The sequence below is a fragment of the Rattus rattus genome, chromosome 1 (genome assembly GCF_011064425.1).
Source record: "Rattus rattus isolate New Zealand chromosome 1, Rrattus_CSIRO_v1, whole genome shotgun sequence".
Lineage (NCBI taxonomy): Eukaryota > Metazoa > Chordata > Mammalia > Rodentia > Muridae > Rattus > Rattus rattus.
Window position 1 is genome coordinate 124085999 of NC_046154.1, and position 21279 is coordinate 124107277.

A 21279-nucleotide genomic window follows, 5' to 3' on the forward strand; every position below is an offset into this window, starting at 1 on the left:
GTGGCTGCCTTTCTGGAGTCACGTGCAGAATGCTTTTGAAAACATTAATGTCATTTTTTTATAATGAAGTGGGGAATTTTTCATGACCTTTCACTGTCTTCCAGTGTAATAACTATAACTTTCTTTGTAATTAAATGTTTCATTAATTATTAATTATTTCTTTTATTACTGAAATTAGGGGGCGGTAAAGGGGGGTCGGTGGGGGGGGAACGCCCATATGGGGAGGGGAGGGGGAGCGTATGGACAGGAAACCGGGAAAGGGAATAATATTTGAAATGTAAATAAAGAAATAAATCTAAAGAAAAAATATTACTAAGCTTAAAAGTTAGAATTCACCCAAAATAAATCTAAAGCAAAGGTGAATTGTTTCAAAACACTACAGGAAAGAGCATTAGTGAAAGGCATGGTGATTTCAAATAGCTATATATATAAAACACTGAATTATTAGAAGGGAAGAGTAGCAAGGGGCCAGTAAAATATTTTCAGAAATAATGGGTCCTGTTTTGTAAACCTAATCTCTTTTTTTTTCTTTTTTTACTTTGTATTAAGTTTTATTAAAACTTTAAAAAAGAAAAAAGACAAGGAAATTAAAATAAAATTACATGATTTTCCCCACATACTCTCCCATATATTCCATCTGGCTTTTTTTCAAATTTATGGCCTCTGTTTTCACCAATTGTTGTTACATACATATATGTATATTTATTTATATCCCTATTACATAAATATATAATCTCTTTTTCTGTATAATGTTACTAGAATATATATGTTTTTATGGCTTGCTCTTTGGTGTTAGCCAATTGGACGATTGTTTCTTCTGATTTCAGCATTCATTATTAGTTCTTTATATAAGGTTGAGACCTTGGGGACCTTCCCCTGTCCATCTTAGCATGTCTCTCAGTATTCTTGTTTTAATCCATGGTTAGGTAATCATGTTGTGAGACTTCATGGGGGGTAGCTTCTAGCATTCTTAGGAGTAACAATCTCTCACCAAACTCCCTGATCTTCTGGCTCGTAAAATCTTTCTGCCTCTTTTCTGATATGTACTCTGAGTCTTAGGTATGGGAGTTGTTTTGTAGATGTATCAGTGGGACTTTACAACTATATTTTAGGATTATATAAGACATATTGCCTATCTATAACCAAGTGGGCAGTCATAAAAACATAAGCATACTAGTAACGTTATACAGAAGAAATTTATACAGAAGAAATATAGAGAAGAAACATGTAAAAAGAATACACACACACACACACACACACACACACACGTATGTAACAAAAATTAGTGAAAAAAGAGGCCATAAATTTGAAAAGAAGCCAGATGGGGTATATGAGAGAGTGTGGAGGGAGGAAATGATGCAATTTTATTACATTGTCTTATATTTGGTTGTTTTCTGCATTCTCTTATAAGACAAGTATTTCTTTGTGTTTAGTACAATCATAGCTGTCTGTTGCAAAGAGAACCATCCTTTGATAAGGAATGAGAACTACACATCTGTGGGTTTAAGGACAAATATTTAGAGTGTAGTTAGGGATGAGGCTGGTTTAGTAAAGCAGTGGTAATAGGTTCTCTTCCAAGATCTCTGACTTCCTTAACGCTGGGTAGTTGGCTCACTTTCCAGTACCATTCATGCTGTCCCTCTTGTTGAGGAGGACCTAGGTCCCTTACAGATCATGAATGGCCAATGTGTAGTGCCTCTGCTGCACCCTTAGAGTTGCCGTGCAATGCTGGCTGCAGCTGCTGTTGTTCTAACAGGTTAAATGGACTGGTAATACTGAAGGCCTAGAGACATCTATAGCATAGCCTCATTTTACTAGCTGTTAAGCTTTAGAAAAGATAGCCAATGTAGCTGTTACCAAAACTGCTTTTGTGTGAGTGAGTAATCCTGAGTCAGATGATACTTAAGGTTTTAAGCTTGTTTTTACAAATGGCCTGTTCAAAGCTACATTTGAGTTGCTCTAGAAAGTGTGTATCTATATTTATGTTAGTTGTTACTTTCGTTTTTCTCTCATCTGTTTAGATATGGGGTTCAGATATGGATTGAGACCATAGCTGCCTTTTAGGGAAGCCTAGTAGTGAGGTGCCTTAGGATCCAGACCTGACTTGCCTGTGGTTCTGATGGACGGTAGTAGATATGAATTCTTATCCACAAGTGAAACATGCTTATGATTAACATTGATAAAAACTTACCGATTATGAGAATGTATTTGGACCTTATTTCAAGACATGCTGTTGTATAAACATACATCATCGAGTAAGGATTGCAGATGGATTTCTATCCTCCAGAGATAGGTGTGTAGTGTACATGGTGGTGTGGAGGACTCCCAAAGTACTTTCACTGTATAGTATTGCTACAGAGAAAAGGTTACCAGGCACCAGTTGATAGACTTATCCTTGGTTACCACTCACTCAAAGTACACCACTATTTAACACTAGAATGGGGAAAACTATGTGAAAGCGAGTAAGGGAAAACTTGAGGGATTGTCCATTTTTAGCTGGTTTATAGAACAAACCAGATGAACTGCAGAATTAAATATGAGATGAGGAAATGTGTACTTTTGAAAATACAAATTGAATTATTTTGGAAGTAACTTATATTGTCTATAAGTGTCTAAAATAAACATTCCTATTTTGTCTTTAATTAGATTATGGCATTAAAACCGTATGACTTGAGGAGGCGATTATATGTAATATTTAGAGGAGAAGAAGGCCTCGATTATGGTGGCCTTGCAAGGTAAACTTAAAACGTACTGCTTTGGAATAAATCTATTTTGTTATCTGCTATGGATTTATTCTTTTAAAAAATATATGAATGTATTAAATTATGCTTTTTAGTAGCAACCAGAGTTATTTTGGATAACCATTATTACAATCTTTTGCATAGGTAAATGTGTATGGTATGTGTGTATGTCTACTTGCATGAGTGTGGCATACACATGTGTGTATGGGTATATGTGCACATGTGTGTGGAGGCCTGAGGTTGACATCTGGTGTCTTCCTTTATACCTTTATATGTTTAGGCATTGTGTCTTGCTGAATCTAGCATTCAACATTTGAGCTGGTCTGATTAGCCAACTTTTTCTGGTATTTTCTGCCTTCACATCCCATGTACTGGGATTATAAGTGGGTCATCATGACCACATAACCAGAGCACACAGGGTCTGCTGAAGAGAGAACTCAGGGTCTCCTGCCTACATGGCAAGTGCTTTATGCACTGAGCTCTCACAGGGTCCAACCATTAGGGTTACTCTTCTGTACATCCTAATGCTTTTACCAAATGGTTGTATGGTGTGCCCATATGAGTGTACCATAATTAACAGAGTCACAGAAGGTTATATATTAATTTTGTTTTTTCAATGTTGCACGTCACTTTTATTTGTGCTCTTGCTCTGATCTGAGTTTATTTGGAAAATGAAATTTTTTGTATTTACTGAATAGATTGGATACTTGTGAAGTAGCTAGTGAAAATTCTTTGTTTTCCCCTTTAACTGCTTCACACAAATCTGTTTTGGCATTTGTTTTGTTTTGTTTCAAGACAGTATTTCTCTGTGTAGCCTTGGCTGTCCCAGAACTCGCTCTATAGATCAGGCTGGCCTCGAACTCACAGAGATCTGCCTCTGATTCCTGCGTGTTGGTATTAAAGGCGCCTGGCACACCTGGCAGCATTTTTTTTTTAATTTAACATTCCATTAAGACCTCCTAAGAATTCAGATTTTTATAGAATTTTACAGAATTAGACAATCACAATTTCAATTTTTCTGACAAAATGCAGGAACCAGGTCACACTTGATAGAAGTAGATAATTGCTGTGGGTTTGCCAGTGTTTTTATTAGCATCAGTCTCTATCTAAAACATTATAACAGTTTTCAACTACTATCCAAGAAATATTCATAGTGTATGTAGTTTGAGTTTTTCTCAGTTTCAGAAATGCCCAGTCATTGAAAAGACACGTCTTAGAAGTGAGACAACGTGGTATTTTTTTTTTCCCCTCATTGTCTGTTTTGATAACATTCACATTCTTTTTGAACTATTGTTTGTCTTAGTTATTTGGTTCCAGTTTTATGTTTTAACAGTTAAACTGTTCTTCTGCATCATTATTTTCTTCTAATTTTTTATTCAATTCCTGCATTAGATGGTTAGATTCATCATTGAGGTGCTTATCTAAGAATTCATTGGGCAATATGTTTCTATAATTGTTACATGTTAGGGAATGTTTTCTTTGTTGGTTTTCTATATAAACAACCTCACTGGACAGCAATGTCTTGGACAGCACTGTCTATCCAGTATTCTTAGGGACCGCTTCACTATTGTTTCAGCATTGAATGTGAGTACTATGAAATATGAGGCCAAACCTCTGTCAGAAAATCTTCTCTTGAGTGCACACATTGTTCTTTAAAGTTCACTAGTTTCATTGCAGATTGTTTAGTTGTTTTTTTTTTTTTTTAGGAACATATTAAGAACTTTAATTTCAGGGAAGTTTTCTTCTATTTTATCTTTGAATATTTTTTCTGTTCTATTTGTTCTTTTCTTTCTTCAGGAACATCAGTCATGGGTATGTGGAATCTCCTTTGTCAGTCAACACGTCTGTCACCTTTTCTCTAATCATTCTGATCCCAGTGCTTTTCCTGTTTGGTTCTCTGAAGCCTGTCTTCATGTCACTGTTTGCAGGATTGCCCTATGTTTTGCTGCTTCTCATGTGATTTTTCTTCATTTGCTGTTTTCCTGTTTCCTTCATTTTCTTCCTTAGGCCCTGCTAGCTCCTATGTGTGGTCCATGATTCTTTCAGCCTCATATGTGTAGTTTGAGAGAGTGAAGCTGAGCTGTGGTAAAGGTTGATTCTTCTGGCCCCTTCTAGCTAGGAGCTTCTCTTTGTGCTGGTATTAGGGTACAGGCTTTGTCATCAACAGCCATTCTCTTGGATCAGTGCAGTTTTCTCCAGTTTGCTGTTTTATAAAAGTGATCTGAAGCAATTGGAAATTTTATTCCTAGCGTGTGGGTGTGTGCATGAATGTGTGCGTGTGCGTGCGTGTGTGTGTGTGTGTGTGTGTGTGTGTGTGTGTGTGTGTGTGTGTACATGTAAACACATTCTTACTAGAATTTACTTATTTCTCTTTTCTGAGGAAAATGTCTTAATTGAGCCCAACCACAAAGTGAAGCTAACTTGGTTCACTTACTGTTTTGAACCTGATTTAGTTATATGAGTTGATACTGATTCCTAGTTGATTTTGTTTTGTAACTGTGCTCTGTATCACTCAGGCAGTTTCAGGGAAAATTGTATCAACCATATATAAATAAAGTAGGAGAACATATGAATTGCCATAGAGGTGAACCATGATAACTTCAGGTTTTTCAAATTGCTTGATGGTGTTACCAGATTGAAATGAAGAATTAAAATCGTGTCTTTTCTTGACCAAATGTGGTGATAGCTTTAATGTCAGCATGCAGGAGGCAAAGGCAGACAGATTTCATTTGAAGCTAGCTGGATGGTCTACCTAGTAAGTTCCAGGACAGTCAAAGCTACATAGTGTCTTTAAAAAAAACAAGAAAACAAACAAACAAACAAAAACAAGCAAACAATGATAATAATACAGGCTTTTCTTTAAAAACAGTATACCCAAATTTCTGCTTTCCTGGCACCAACTGGTGAGTCTGTTAAGATAGCATGCAGCCATCATGATAGATAGTCCTACCTCTGCATTAAAAAGAAAAAGATTAGGTTAGTGTGCCTAGAAATTTTCATTCCTTAAAGTCTATCATATATATTAGCAGGTTCATAATGAGGAATGGGGTCATGGCAAGGCAAAGACCCATGAACTCATTGATCACAGTAAATATTTGAGTTTGTACTCTCACTGTAGGACATTTTGTACATGTTTATTTTGTGTTAAAAATTATTAAAGTGAAGTAAAACAGGTGGTTAAAAGTAAGTACTTAGCACATTTAGAGTTCACTTCTTTTCAGTTTTAGGATCATTTTGAATACATTTGCTATGCAATTTGAACTGTTCTATTAAACACAGATGTGCCACCTCTTAGGAACCTAAGGCAGGATGGCTATAGACTCACAGCCAGCCTAGGCGACATATCAAATTCCAGACTAACCTAAGCAGTAGAGTAAGACCTTATCTCAAAAGACAAGATAAAACACTGTCCGTTCTATAGCAGCAATGTTATGTGCTATAATGTCACCAACAAATAGTGCAGTGCCTTATCCATGACTTAGCACGAAGGAAACCTTGGCTTCTATACCTAGAATCACCGACAACAAACCCAAAACAAAGTAAAAAGCTCGTTAGGTAGATATTACAGAATGCCTGTAAGAGTTAAGAATACTAAAAATACATCGACATGGCTTTTACCTTTGAGGTTAATGTGCATAAAAATATATTTTCAGATTGATATTACACAGTAAACACAATGGCATATACATACCATCCTCTTGATGTTGCTTCAAAATTTGCTAAAATTGGAATGAACTGTAAATTCAGAAAAAAGTGTCATGTGTATAGGTGGAATTAAATGTGCAGGAAGATAACCAAATGAAATTGTGGTGTAGAAAAGCACATACATGTGAAGAACAGTGAGATTGCCATTTGACTGAGCAGAATTACGGGACTTGGAATGGAAAGCCAGATGATAAAATAGAGATGGAAGAGAGCTAAGAAATGAGTAGAGGTGTGCGTGTGCCTCTCTGTATGTGTGTGCGTGCATGCATTTATTTATTTATGGATCTATTTAAGACCATTTTTAAATCTACATATATATGAATACTAAAAGTAATCTTGACTTATTTTTTTATAGAGAATGGTTTTTCTTGCTTTCCCATGAAGTTTTGAACCCAATGTATTGCTTATTTGAGTATGCAGGCAAGAATAACTATTGTTTACAGATAAACCCAGCGTCAACTATAAATCCTGATCATCTTTCATACTTCTGTTTTATTGGTCGCTTTATTGCAATGGTGAGTTTCCAACTTTCATTTATCTTATTTACATATTGCTTACTTCAAAACTGTTTTAGGGGCTGGGGAGGTGGCTCAGTGGGTAAGTTTCTTGCCAAGTAGGCTCAAAGACTGGAGTTCTGATCCCCAGTGGCCTGCGTGTAATTCCAATACTTAGAAGGCAATACTTGATACTCAGAGCAAATTGGCTAGGGAAATTAGCTGAATTAAAACTTTTAGGATTGGTTTGTTTGATTAAAAGACTCTCCTCAATATGGTGGTGAATAATTTAGGGAGACAGTCAATACCAGCCTTGGGTCTGCATACACATGTACATACCATATACACAGACATGTGCAAAAAGTGTACTTTATAAAAATCTTTTGAAAGACTTTATATCCTCCCTGAGTAGTTATAACTCATTTACACTTGCTGGGGGAGTGTCAGATTCCTCAGTGGTGGGCATTATCAGTAAACTTCCCTGTCTTAAGTAAACAGTAATCTACCCATGCTCAGTCAAGCAACCCAAATTGAAGACAATGAGATGTATGTGCTAGTGCGTGCGTGCGCGCGCACGCGCGCGCGCGCGCACACACACACACACACACACACACACACTGACATGAAAATAGGGAGGAATTGTTGAAAAGAAAAATGCACTGAGAGAGGGAGGAGGATAACGTGATAATGGGAATATGATTAAAGAAGTACATTATGTATGGATTAAATTTCGGGAAAATAAAATTAAGAAAAAATAAAAGGCTTTGTTACTTCATGTGGAAAAAAGGGGGCGGTGTTATTTAATGCAAGGAAAATCTGAGTTACTGAGTAAGTACACTAACTTAGAGTCTTCAGATTTTCAGAGCTTTGCAGTTGCCTTTGTGAACTGTCTTTTGACAGGGGTCTATAAGTTTTACACTACATTATCTATTAACTCATTTATCAAGTATCTGTTGAAAGTATATAATAATTCCATGCCCATTTCTAGGCAGTGGGTATTAAAGAATAACAACAAAATGGTACAGTTTCTACTCTTGGAATCTAAATTCGGTAACACGGGGTTGGGGTTGTGCATTGCTTTTTCATATAAGTGGTTAAAGCAGCCCTCTAAAGTCTGAACACGAATGGAAATATGAAGAAGGCAAGAGACTGGGTCACATGGATACCTTGGAGAAGAAAACTTTGGACTCAATGGAACAGCAAGACAATGCTTGCAGGGTTTAGAAATGACTAAGATGGGAGAGAATATGGTGAGAAATGAGATTGAGAAATATCACGTAGGGCTTTTTAGGGAATTCATGTAAGATTTTGAGTAGGTCAGTTGAGTGTCATGAACTAAGTAACACCAACAAGAATTCCTCTACTATGGGCAGCAGAAAACAGAGGCAGAGACACAGACCATTTGTAGAGGTCATAGTGACACCTCATAGAGATGTTGCATCTGTGTGGTAGTAATAGATGTGAGAAGTGGTTTGGATTCAGACTATATTCTGAAGTTTAAAAGAAATAGGTTTTCTGGTAGATTGGGAGCAAGGCAGAAGAGTAAAGTGAGGGGGGGTTGGGGATTTAGCTCAGCGGTAGAGCGCTTGCCTAGCAAGCGCAAGGCCCTGGGTTCGGTCCCCAGCTCCAGGGGAAAAAAAAAAACTCGAAAGAAAAGAGTAAAGTGAGGCACCAAAATGCATGGCTTGTGCATCTGTTTGAAATAACCATTTTCTAAGAGGGGAGCTTTGGCCACAAGAACCAATACTGGCAGTAAGGAAAATCAAGAATGTTGGGTTGCTTCTGCATTCAGGATGCCCATAAGTATCCGGTGGAGGTGTACAAAAGATAGGTATCCAAGTCTGGTGAGAAGGAGATGTGTCAGGGGCACTTGGGGATTCAAAGTACATGGAGAATATCAAACGCTCATGGTTGTGTTAAGGAATAATGTGGACAGAGGAATTAAGAGATTTTTATAAACTGAGACAATGAAAAGGAGTGAAAAAAAAAAACACTTGAGATTAGAAAATCAAGTAAGTGGTTCTCAGAAGAAAATGGTAGAAGGAAGGGTATTTCAAAGTAGATACCGTAGCCCTTTCATGTGTTACTGATAGGTCTGGCAGCAGCCATTTAGCAAGGTAAAAAACGTTTATGAATGCTGGCACAGGAAGATTAGTGTGTATTCAGACATAGGCACCTACTTAAGAAAAGTTCACAGTGCAGTATCAGAATTTGGTAACCTAGTATTCTGTTGTTGTAGTTCAGGTTGATAACCTGCCCCCACCTCCTGTGTGCTGTATTATAGCCATGTGCCACCAAGCCCAGCTGAGGACAAAGAATTGATTATCCCCATAATATAAGAAATATTGGAGCAATGACCTTGAATAAAGGAGAGAAGTCTGTACTGTTGACAAAAGTGGTAAAAGCTTATTTGCAGTAGGAGTATGAGAGTGGAGATGCTAGCAGTGAGCAGGTGGGTAGAGCACACAAAGCACTCCTGGGTGCCATTTCCTATGTGCAGTAGTTTGGTAAGTATTTGAGGACAAAGGAGCAGCAGTGAGCAGTCATCTGAGACAGGGAAACTGAGGGTAGAAAGTAAACAATCCTTCCTATGAGGTTGCTGGTCACAGCTGGATAGTTGGTGTGCGATCTTCCAGCATGCTCTACCAATGTCTAGGCACAGTCAGTTCTAAGTTGATTTGGTGTAGGCAGGGAGTTTGTTAGAGACATAGTGGGGAAGTGTGAAGCTATATAAATGACTTGCTAATTGGATATAAATGGGGTAAGGGGCTGGGAATAATTTTAGATATTCATGGGATCAAAACTCACTGGTGCTTCTCCCATATTCATGCTGTGTGTAGGCATGAAGACACAGAGGTCGTACCGGTAAGAAAGGAATGGAAGAAAGTAATGGGGCTTGGTATTTCTGTTTACGTTAACTATTAAAATATTTACATGTGGAAGAAGTTGGTAATGAAGTCTCATCTTCTTTTTATAGTTTAAAAACAGTAGTTTTTAAACTATATTGTTTATTGTACATTGTTTGACCTATGAATTAAATTTTTCATTCAAGTTTCTATGCTTTGCTAACCTTCACAGTTTATACCATTAAATATGAATATGCTTTTGAATATGTAAAGATGCATGATTTCTATTTTTGTCACTGTGCTCTAATGATTACTACTTTGTAAGTTTAAATAAAATGATTTATTTTTTCACAGGCACTATTCCACGGAAAGTTTATTGATACTGGTTTCTCTTTACCATTCTACAAGCGTATGCTAAGTAAAAAACTTACTATCAAGGATTTGGAATCTATTGATACTGAATTTTACAACTCTCTAATCTGGATAAGGTTTGAAGTTTTTTTTTAATTGAGGTATTTACTTGAAACCCATTTATATATTGTGTTTACATGCTTACTCACACACTTTTGTTTTATCCAGAGATAACAATATTGAAGAATGTGGCTTAGAAATGTACTTTTCTGTAGACATGGAGATTCTGGGAAAAGTTACTTCACATGATTTAAAGTTGGGAGGTTCCAATATCCTGGTGACTGAAGAAAACAAAGATGAATATATTGGGTAGGTTGGTAGAGCTGCTTGAATTCATTCTGTAGTTATGGAATATAATTAGAAATCTCTTATATTCACAACTTACTAGTTTTTACAAAGCACTTAGGAAACTCTCATCAGGTTCTTTCTCTGCTGGGTCAGATCCTTTTGCTCTACAGCTGATCCACACCTCGTGCTCCAGTTTTCTTGAAGTTAGACAATGCATATCATTCACTTTCCCATCAGCAACAGGCACTCTCCCTTTTGATTAGATCCAAAGTCATGATAGCATTCCTGCTGAAAAGGGATTTCCAGTGTGCAGAGTCTCAGAAAGAAGTTGTATGTTGTCCCTCATATGTCAATCCTAGCCTACCGTGCATATACATATATAATATAATGGGGTGTGTGTGTGTGTGTGTGTGTGTGTGTGTAAAAGTGCACACTGGTACAGTATAACATGAAGAAAAGAGAAGAGGAAAGAGTAACTATTATCAAGATGATAATGAAAGACAGTGAATGTAGGTAACTGAAACTTGATTCATAAAAGAGGATATAAAGCACATTCTTTTTCTAGTTTTAATTCTGCCATTTTTTGATGGTGGATAAATACATGCCAATATTCAATAGTGAAAATATAAACTCCAGTGTGACGTTTCACAGCTTTAGAATGGCTATTCTGTCTGTGTAGAAAGTTTGCGGTGATGTATAGATGTGGGGTCTGGTCAATTTTGGTGTATGAATATTTTATATTTAAGTTCTTTAGAATAAAAATTTAACTTAAAAGGGTATTTTGCAAAGACAGCGTACAGCCTCTTCATTTACAGATGAAGGGACTGAAGCTATGCCAAGAACGGACAGAACTGTGTCCAGGAACGCCCCTTTCACTGTCATTTCATGCCACACTGCACTCTCGCCTCTATTCCGTACTTATTTTGGCTTTGCAGGAAAGGGCTCCCTATGTAGCTTTGGCTGCTGTGGCACTCGTCCTACAGACCAGCTGAGACTCAGACTCAACTGCACCCGCCTGCCTTTGCTGGGAAGCTGTGTGCCAATACACACGGCCCACATTCCCAATTTTTAACATGTTATGTGCATGTTAAATAAATGTTCTATTGGCATATAGTCAGTGTGTATGATGCTGAGTTGCATAAAGAAATCTCACGTCATTGTGGACTTTGAGTATGTTCAGACTTGGATTTCCTCCTCTGGCCTTACTGCCTTCTGCTACTCTCATCCTTTCCCCAGGCCCTTTCTGTTTTCGTGTTACACAGGAAGCTAGGAAATTGGCTCAACAGTGAAGGGCATTCGCTGGTCCTGTACTAGACCTCGATGTGGTTCCCAGGACTCACATGGTAGCTGCAACCATTTGTAGCTCTAGTTCCAGATCCAGCTCTCTCTGTCCTCTGCAGGCACCAGGCATTCACATGGTACAGAGAATATATGTGCAAACAAGTATTTATCCATTTAAAATAAGAATACATCTTTGAAGAAAAATGTAATGAGTATATATCTTTAAGAAGTAAATGGAAGCATCAAATATTTGATTTTCTGTCTGCTTTATTTCACTAAATATAATCATATCTGATTTTATGCATTTCATCACATTGAGATTACAAATATAATTAGATCATTTCCTCTCTTCCCTCCCTTCAAGCCCTCTCCCATGTTCCTGTACTGTCTTTCAAATTCATGGCCCCCTTTTTCCATTAATTGTTGTTATATGTGTATATGTATATGCATATATGTTCCTAAATATAATAAATATAAATATGATAATTATATGTATATTTTCATGGCTGTATATGGTATTAGACAACAATTAGCATATTCTTTCCTGTTTTTGATTTTTAGTAGTTATAGAAGCAAGCCAGATTACATTCTCATCGACAGTACATAAATATTCTTTTTTCTCTGCTTTCTTGCCAGCTAGCAGTTGTTGTTTTCTCTGTGGTAGCAACTCTGGGTAAAATGGACTCTGCATAGTTTTAATTTGCATTTCTGTGATGACTAGTGATGTTGAACATTTTTGGTTTTGTTTTTTTGCCATTTGTCCCTCATCTTTCAACAACTGCCCATTCATTAGACAAAAGTCACCTGGCTATTTAACTTAGGGCATGTATTTTATCATATTAATCCACATGTCTGTTTTTGAGCCAGACCATTTATCTTTCTGACTGGGTTCTGTATAAGTTGAAACCACCATGGTGATATACCTACAGCATTGTTCTTTTTGTTCTCAATTGCTAGGCTTTCTGGGATATTTTGTATTTCCCTACGAATTTTAGGATCTTCTATCTAATATTTTTGCAGAATGTCATTGGAATTTGACAGAGTTTCTATTGAATCTGTATCTTTGCTTTTAATGGTGTAACTACTTTCGTGCTACTATTTCTGCTGCTCCAAGAGCATGAGTGGCTTCCATCTTTTGTCTTCTTCAGATGTTTTCGTTAGTGTTTTAGTAGTTTTACTATTGTTACTTTCTTGATTGGATTTATTCCAAAGCTTTATTTTCTAGCTATTACCAATGTGACTGTTTTCCTAATTTTTTTTCAGCATGTTCATTACTGGTTTTAGAAAAGCTATTAACTAATTTCTATAAAAATTATTAAGAGCTGATAAATACATGTATGGATTATATCCTGTTCCTTTGCTAAACATGTTTATTGGTTCCAAGAGGTTTTTGGTGTGGAGTCTTCAACATTTGTCATATACAGAATCATATTTTCTGCTAATAGAAATTGAATTATAATGTTAAATACTATGTAGTGTAAATATTGACCCACAAGACCTGATTGCCTCCAGGGACAGGAGCAACTACTATGGGGACTTGCTTCTTAACTGAAAACTATTGGTTGAATAAAGATACCAACAGCCTATAGCTGGGCAGAAGAGAGATAAAACTGGGTTAGGGTTTCCATGCTTGGGGTCTGAGGGAGGACCACGAGAGGAAGAAGAAAAGGAGGTGGAGCGAGGGAAAGACATCTTGTGGTAGGTGAATCATGAAACCATGACCATGAGGGCTGCTGGCCAACTGGAGTTAAAGAGCAGCGCAGATGATTAGATAGTCACATGTCAGGGTTGTTGGTAAGGAAGTAGACATAATAACAGAGGGTAGGTAGGTACCTGCCCCCGCCAGCTCTAGTGCTGTAAACCTTCAGTGTAAATATAAAGGTTGTGTGCCTTTTATCTGGGAACTGAATGATCAAAGGTGGGGTACCAATTGAGAATTAGAAGTTACTATAACAAGAGTAATTATAGTCTTTGTTTTTTTCCTTGCCTTAGTACTCTTCTTACTTCAATTCACATACTTAGTAAGCACTTTGTCTCAGTCCTGTCAGAAATGCATTGAGGCTTTTCCCATTTACTGCAAAGGCTGTAGGTTACTCAGATACAGCCTTCATTATGTTGTTATCTGATACTAGGTTTTCAAGTGCTTATGTCTTGAAGGGTTATACTTTGTCAAACACCTTTTCTCCATCAACTGAGGTCCCATGTGATTTCTATTTTATAATCTGAGTCTCAGTCTCTCTCACTCAGTCTGTCATATGTATATCTGTGTATCTGTCAGCCTATCCTTGTGAGGTTTTCGTATCAGGTGATGACCTTTATAAAATGACTTTGATGAACTTCATTCTGAATTTAAGGACTACCCTGAGGAGCACTGGTATTAATTATCTAAGTGTGAGTCAATATAGGTCTGTGCCATATTACTTGGAAGATAATTTATTGCTGTTTTGATCTCACTGCTTTTTATAGGTCCATTTAAGTCATTTATACTCTCTTCATGTAATTATGATAGATCATATGTGTCAAGAAATGTATTGTTTCTTCTGGATTTTCCTTTTATTGGAATATGGGAAGGGTATATATAGGTGGGTTTGGAGGGAAGAAAGAGACGGGAGAAAGGTTGAGGTGCATGTGGGTGGATGGGGGAGCAGTGTCTCAGAGCCAAATGGGAAGGAGAATGGGGTGAAGAACTCTTGGAGGGGGGATCAGGAAGGGGGCAACATTTACAATGTAAATAAATAAAAACTATTTTTTAAAAAAGGCAAAAAATGTAATTTCAAAAATAAAAGTAACTAAAAGTGATATAGCATGAATTTGTTAATGGAAAATGTTAACTCTAAAAATAACATATATGTATACATGCATACATGCTTGTGTGCACATTATTTGGTTAGTATATTTAGAAAAAGAAACGTTCTTGGTGTTTTTATCCCTTAGCTATATATATTTATATATATGACCTATTTTGAAATACTGTCTTTCTTTTCAGTTTAATGACAGAATGGCGTTTTTCACGAGGAGTACAAGAGCAGACCAAAGCTTTCCTTGATGGGTTTAATGAAGTTGTTCCCCTTCAGTGGCTACAGTACTTTGATGAAAAAGAATTGGAGGTTAGGCTCTTTTATTATGTGATTGTAGGAATGCTGTTGCTGGAATGGGTGGGTTTTGTGTTTCCTCTCCCAGTCTCACTTCCACTCTAGTTTCCACACTCACTGTTGTCTGTTCTTTTGCTTTAAGACAAGGTCTACTTCTGCCCAGACGGGCCTTGAAGTCATGATCCTCCTGTTTCAGCCTCCCTATTCTTGATGTGCCAGCAGTGCTCCATGTGTAGTTTGTTTTATTGTTTTATACAAGTGTCCACACAATTTAGTATAACATTGATTCTTCTCATCTATCTAAAAGTATGTGGCATTGGATTTTATGTTTTGTAATGTTTTAAGAACAATGGTATTATTGCAAAGAGAATATCATCGATCATTGTCATCTATTAGGGGTCATAAAGAGGAATTCAATCACTATTAATAATTTAAGAAAGTTTCAGAAATCTTAATTGATAGTGACTTTCTTGAAAAATGAGATTTTTAAATGAGTTACTACTGGTCCCACCTGCACGTAAAGAAGGTAACTGGGTATATGTCAGAAGTAGGTCGGTTTATATAAAATGAAATATAAAATTTGCCATTTTAATGATTTTTAAGTGTGCAGTTCAGTGCAGTATTACGTAGGACTGCACTGTAATACTTCAGGTCTTGGGAAGTCTTCCATCTTAGAAAACTGAAACTCATTAAACACAAACCCTCACGTCCCTCTACTTTATTTTTATTAACTGTTTAAATCCCTTATAAACATCATATCATTTGTGCTTTCATTATTTATTGATTTATCTATTTTAAAGTTATTTTTATCTCATGTACATTGGTGTTTTATCTGCATATATATCTGTGTGAGAGTATCGGATCCTCTGGAACTCGAGTCACAAACAGGCGTGAGCTGCCATGTGGGTGCTGAGAACTGAACCCAGGCCCCCTGGAAAAACAGTCAGTGCTCCTAAATGCTGAGTCATCTCTCCAGCCCGTATTTGTGTTTTTGTGAATGTTTATTTAATTTACCATAATATCCTCAATGTGGCATGTTTCCTGTCTTTTTCCTTTTTAGAACTGAATACTTTTGTCATAAATACGTCAAAAAACGGTGAAAAATATAACTAAATACAACTCTCCTATACTAAAGCCCCAAAACACTGCTCAAAAAATTACAGACCTAAATAATAATACACAGAGTGTGTTATATATTGGAAGTTTGATATTGTTAGAATGTCAGTTTTCTCCCGGGTGATCTGTGAACACAGCAACAGTCAGTGTCCCAAAAGAAGTTAATACCGTCAATGATGACTTTATTATAGGAACCTACAAAGGCTCTAGAATGGCCAAAATAATTTTTAAAGGAACAAACTTGAGAGACATTCACATTTTGATTTATGGTATATAAACAAAGCTACAAACAGAGCCCAACACGTATTGTCAAATTATTTTCAGTAGAAAGGGGGACAACATTTTCAACAAATAAAGTTGAAATAACAGGATTATCCACAGGAAAGTAAATTAACTTTGGTTGCTACCTCAGGCCATAAAGAAAGATTAATTTAAAATTAATATTAAGCATAAACATGAATGCCTAAGATTAAACAAAAGAATACTAGCCTAAATGAAATCCCAATTTGGAAAATCTTGGTAATTTCTCGGGTTATAAAATTAAATGCATATCTTCTTCATATTCTGGCAAATCTTCCAATTGATGTTTACCCAGAGAAATGAAATGCATGTTTATATAAACATATACATGTTCATAATATTCAGAGCATTTTCAATACTGTAAAGAAAACAGTCTGACCTCACCAAAAGTAAAAATTCTGTTCTTTAAAAGATATCATTACGGGGGTCGGGAGGAGAGAAAAGAAAGAAAAGCTAGACTTGTTAGTAGGCATCTGTATTCCCAGACTGAGAGGCTCAGGATTGCCATTCTTAGGCCTTTGGGCTAGCCTGGTATACATGATGAGTTCTGGGCCTGCCAGGACTGCATCATGAGACCCTGCCTCAGGAAGAAGGGGAAGGAAAGTACCAACACACTGGCAGAAACCAATGTGACAAACTATTCTACTCAGAATGTATTTTTAGAAACCCCTATAAGTAATTAAAAAGCAAAGAAACAACAACGAAGACCCATAGTCTTTGTAATCTTTGCGATGGCTGATACTGTGTTCATCCCTAGGTTATGCTGTGTGGCATGCAAGAGGTTGACCTGGCAGACTGGCAGAGAAACACTGTTTACCGACATTATACGAGAAACAGCAAGCAGATTATTTGGTTTTGGCAGGTAGTTGCTTCATCTGTTTTGAGAGCAATCATTTGAAGAATTTTCTTTAAAAAGTAGTTTTATGTAATTTATTAATGATTTTTGAGACTTTAGACCTGTAATTTAGCCTTCCAATACTTTGAGTATTTTCTTGATGGAGGTATGAATAGTGTTCAGTGTTATCACATACTGTATGAATTCTGCACACTGTGAGCAGTGAAGGAGTATGGGGTGTCCTCTGCTGCTTTTAGATTTACTGCGGCTCTCCCCTGAGATAGGCACTACATGGACAGCCCAGGCAGGTCTTGAATTTGCTTTCCTCTCTTAATCAGCTTATTCAATGCTAGGATTCTAGTTATCCTCCATCACATCTAGCCAGGTCTATGTATGTTTTTATTGATAAGGTCACTGCTGGGTTTAGTTCATCTGAAGGTGATAATATGCTGAAGAATTGGAATAATTCAGTGATATATAAGAATGACTATTTGTTCTTTCTGTGTTTTGGCTTTAACTGCGATCAGGTGAGTCTCAATATCCAAGTGCACCATACTAATATTTAAGTACATTTTAAGAGATATGTTTGCTTTATTTTACGTGTTAAAGATTTTAAATTTCTTTCCATAAGTATTTTACTAACTACAACTCACTTGAGCAACTTAATGGTTGGACTTCTGGTAATTTTCACATTTATGTGAAAAGCCGGGTTTTATATTATCATGGGGAGATTTTCCAAAAGATACATCTTTTCATAACAATGATTCCCATTAGTTTATTGCATAATATTTTCCCTTCTGGAAACTTGCCTTAAAATATTCATCAACCTGCACAAAATGTGTCTAGATAACTTAGGAACTTAAATTCATATAAACCAAAGGTATATTACTGAACTGTTCTGTTGGCCTTAGGTAAAATGGTGAGGTTTATGTCATAGTTGATAATAAAATGTGTTTCCCATGTCATTTGGTGTTGTGACATTTGGATCTATTTGGAGAAACCAGAGACATAGATGCAATTCCAATTTAGATTAAGTGAATGTTTCCTACCGCTAGTAGGAGGGCAGCCTTAAGTCCCCTTCTGAAGTTTTAAGGCATCTATTAGGAAGGTGTGTTTTACAACTGTCATGTGATTCACAGCCTCGCAGGAACATCATTTCATTTCCTTCAGTTCTTCCTTACTTTCCCACTCTAGAGTAATAAAAAGAGCACTCATCCCTCTTCCACAGAAGCAGAGGCAGCTGTTAATACTCACAGCACATTGTCCTATTCTTATCTCACCTTCAGGCCACTAGGATCTCCCAGGCATTCCAGAGCTAAAGGTCAGAGGCCCTTACGAGGGAGGTCTGACTCCATAGTAAGAGTCTTTAGTCATCACAGGGACCTGTGTAACTTATTACTCAGGTCTGAGCACTCTAATGGCTGAGATAGAGAAGTTCATTTCTGGGCAGGCAAAAAGCAAAAGACCATCAGGTTCCGGTTGGCTGGCTGTATACTTACACAGTTCATCCAAGGTTTTAGTCTGATTAGAAAACTATTTAGCCTTATGTTTAGCTAAGCTGTTTTGTTAGCTGCTGTCGCATTGCTATAACCAAATTCTTGACAAGAAACAAGGGAAGCAAACTTGATTTTGACTAACAGTTTTAAGAGTAGCAGCCATCATGACAGGAAAGCATGGTGGAAGAACAGCTACAGCTTTGACCTTGGAGCTTCCTCAGAGCTCTGCAGATCAGAAGCAGAGATGGCTGGCTCCCGTCTACTTTTATTAGATGGGGCTCAGCCCAGTGACGAGGTCACTCCCACGGTCAGGGGATTCTTCTTTCTTCAGTTAGTCCTGTCTGGAGGCACCTCACAGACACACGCCTCACTGAGGCTTTTACTAACCCAGTCAGCCATAATGCCACCCCATGTGCATTCCCTGTTTGAAGAAGCCTTTCCTCACACTGCCGGTTTGCTGGCTTCCGGCCATATTCAGACCAACATATTCATTACTGTATTATCCATTAACATTCCTCTTTCAGGAGAACTTGTCAGCAAACTTGTTAATTTTGGAGCATCTGTAGTTTTTCAGGTACTAGTGAAGGGCATAGACAATACCACAGCTATACCCATGTGGTACTACAAATACTTTTTGCACCTTTGTTTGAACCAGTTTCAGTGATTTTTTTTTGTTTGTTTTTAACATTTTCACCTGTTTACTCTCATTATTGATGGGATGTTAGCCATTAATTTATTTTAAAGTACATTTGATTTTGTTACACAGTTTGTGAAAGAGACTGATAATGAAGTACGAATGCGACTCCTGCAGTTCGTCACTGGAACCTGTCGCTTGCCTCTAGGAGGATTTGCTGAGCTCATGGGTAAATGCAGATTCACTGCAGTTTCTCTGAAGTTAATGTTGTGATAAGAGTATGTGTTAGACATTCAGTAGAATTAAATGGAATGACTTATTTATATGTAAAGTTGGTCCATAGAAAAGAAAGAGATATTGATACTGAAAACATTTTTCTTGGTTGGGACTTTATTGCTGGAAAGATACGCCATGACCACAGCCATTCTTATAAAGGAAAGCATTCTACTGGGTCTTGCCGAGAGTTATACGTCTGAATCCACAGGCAACAGGAAGAGAAAGACACTGAGCCTGGCAAGGGCCTTTGAAACCTCAGAACCTACCCTACCCCCACTAACACACTTCCTCCAACAAGGCCACACCTAATGTGGTCAAATAGTGCTACTCCCTGGTGACCAAGCATTCACCTCTGTGAGCCTGTGGGGGCCATTCACAACCACAATGGTATGAGAGAAAATGAAAGTGTCATAAGATGAGATGGCCATGCTTCACTCCATAGGATAATTGCTAGGAACCAAGACCATGTAAGAATAGTCACCTCTCTGTCCATGGTGCAATTCGTTCTTACTTCAGTATCTCCGCACCACCAAAACCTTCTCAGTGTAGGTGTTTCCTCTGGATCATTCATATGACAGAGTGACATGCTTCTGATAGTTTTAGAGGACCAACCAAATAAACATCATCTTATCTTATGTTCCTGATTTAGGAAGTAATGGGCCTCAAAAATTCTGTATTGAAAAAGTTGGCAAAGACACCTGGTTACCAAGAAGCCATACATGGTAAGTTCAAGACTCCTAAACAGGAAGGTGAAGGCCACAGAGGGTTTTGTTGTTGTTTTATTTTGTTATTCGTAGCAGGTAAGAACCATTATAGCTACTCATTCATTACATAGAATTTCAACTTGCTGAGCAGAATCATATAGTGTTCTGTAACCAAGTGCTCTAGAAGAAGTTAGTATAGCTTTACTAGAAATACTTGAGAATGTGTCTGCCGGTTCAGCGAATATTTGGAGTACTCATAGCAACTAGGATGGACTTACTCATTGCATTCTTAGGAGATCTTGGTAGGGCAGAAAAGAGGAACAAAGAGCTAAAAGGAAAAGAATGGGTAGTAACTGGAGTGCGTCTTCTATGGACTCAGATGATCAGACAGATCCCTGGAAAGGACAGTGTTTAGATTAAGTTTAATAAGCGGCATGCTGTGGGGAAGAGTAGAATATTCTTCTAAAGAGGCTGAAGGGAAAGCCCCAAATCAAGAACTGGAATTTGACTCAAGTGAGTGGAACAGAGTGAATCAGCAAATGTGAACATAATTGACTGATCTAATCAGAATTTACTGAGGCAGCAAAAGTAAACATGATTGGAAGAATATCATTTAATACATACTACTATTGTAACTTGGACTTCCTTATAAGGAAACCTAAAGGTTTATAGAACTATCAATAACAAGTAATGGTATTTAAGAGAAATCATCTAGTAAGGGTGTGACAAGTGGATGAAAGTGATTGCAGGGAAATGTTACCATTATCCCTACCAATTGATAGCTTAGAGAGAAGTTGTTCTTTCAGGAGCTCAAAGCTATTTTTATCCTAAGCCATGATTGGCTTTGTGTTGCCTTCGTATTTCTACATGTGCAGAAACAATAATGGCTAAAACCTGGTAGTGCCTCAGGACAAATAAAAGCAGGCGTGCCAAGCTGTTCCCTGATACTCTTCAACAACATGCACTTGTCAAAAATAAACTAAAGCCCATGTTTTATGAAGCAGTAAATACTAAGTTTGTTAAAGCTTGATGTTTGAATTTATGTCTTTTCTAACATTAC

General features: G+C 37.3%; 1 protein-coding gene across 3 annotated transcripts in view; it reads left to right on the plus strand.

Annotated features, from left to right (window-relative positions):
• The window catches only part of Wwp1 (WW domain containing E3 ubiquitin protein ligase 1), a 96834-nt gene that overhangs the window by 68369 nt on the left and 7186 nt on the right, over window positions 1-21279 (plus strand). For all 3 annotated transcript variants that reach the window (XM_032905398.1, XM_032905412.1, XM_032905406.1), the window contains 8 exons: window positions 2647-2735; window positions 6802-6961; window positions 10141-10274; window positions 10366-10506; window positions 14753-14873; window positions 17032-17136; window positions 19372-19468; window positions 20165-20237. In XM_032905398.1, coding sequence (XP_032761289.1) covers window positions 2647-2735; window positions 6802-6961; window positions 10141-10274; window positions 10366-10506; window positions 14753-14873; window positions 17032-17136; window positions 19372-19468; window positions 20165-20237 — 920 coding nt within the window. The remainder of the gene's footprint in view (window positions 1-2646; window positions 2736-6801; window positions 6962-10140; window positions 10275-10365; window positions 10507-14752; window positions 14874-17031; window positions 17137-19371; window positions 19469-20164; window positions 20238-21279) is intronic.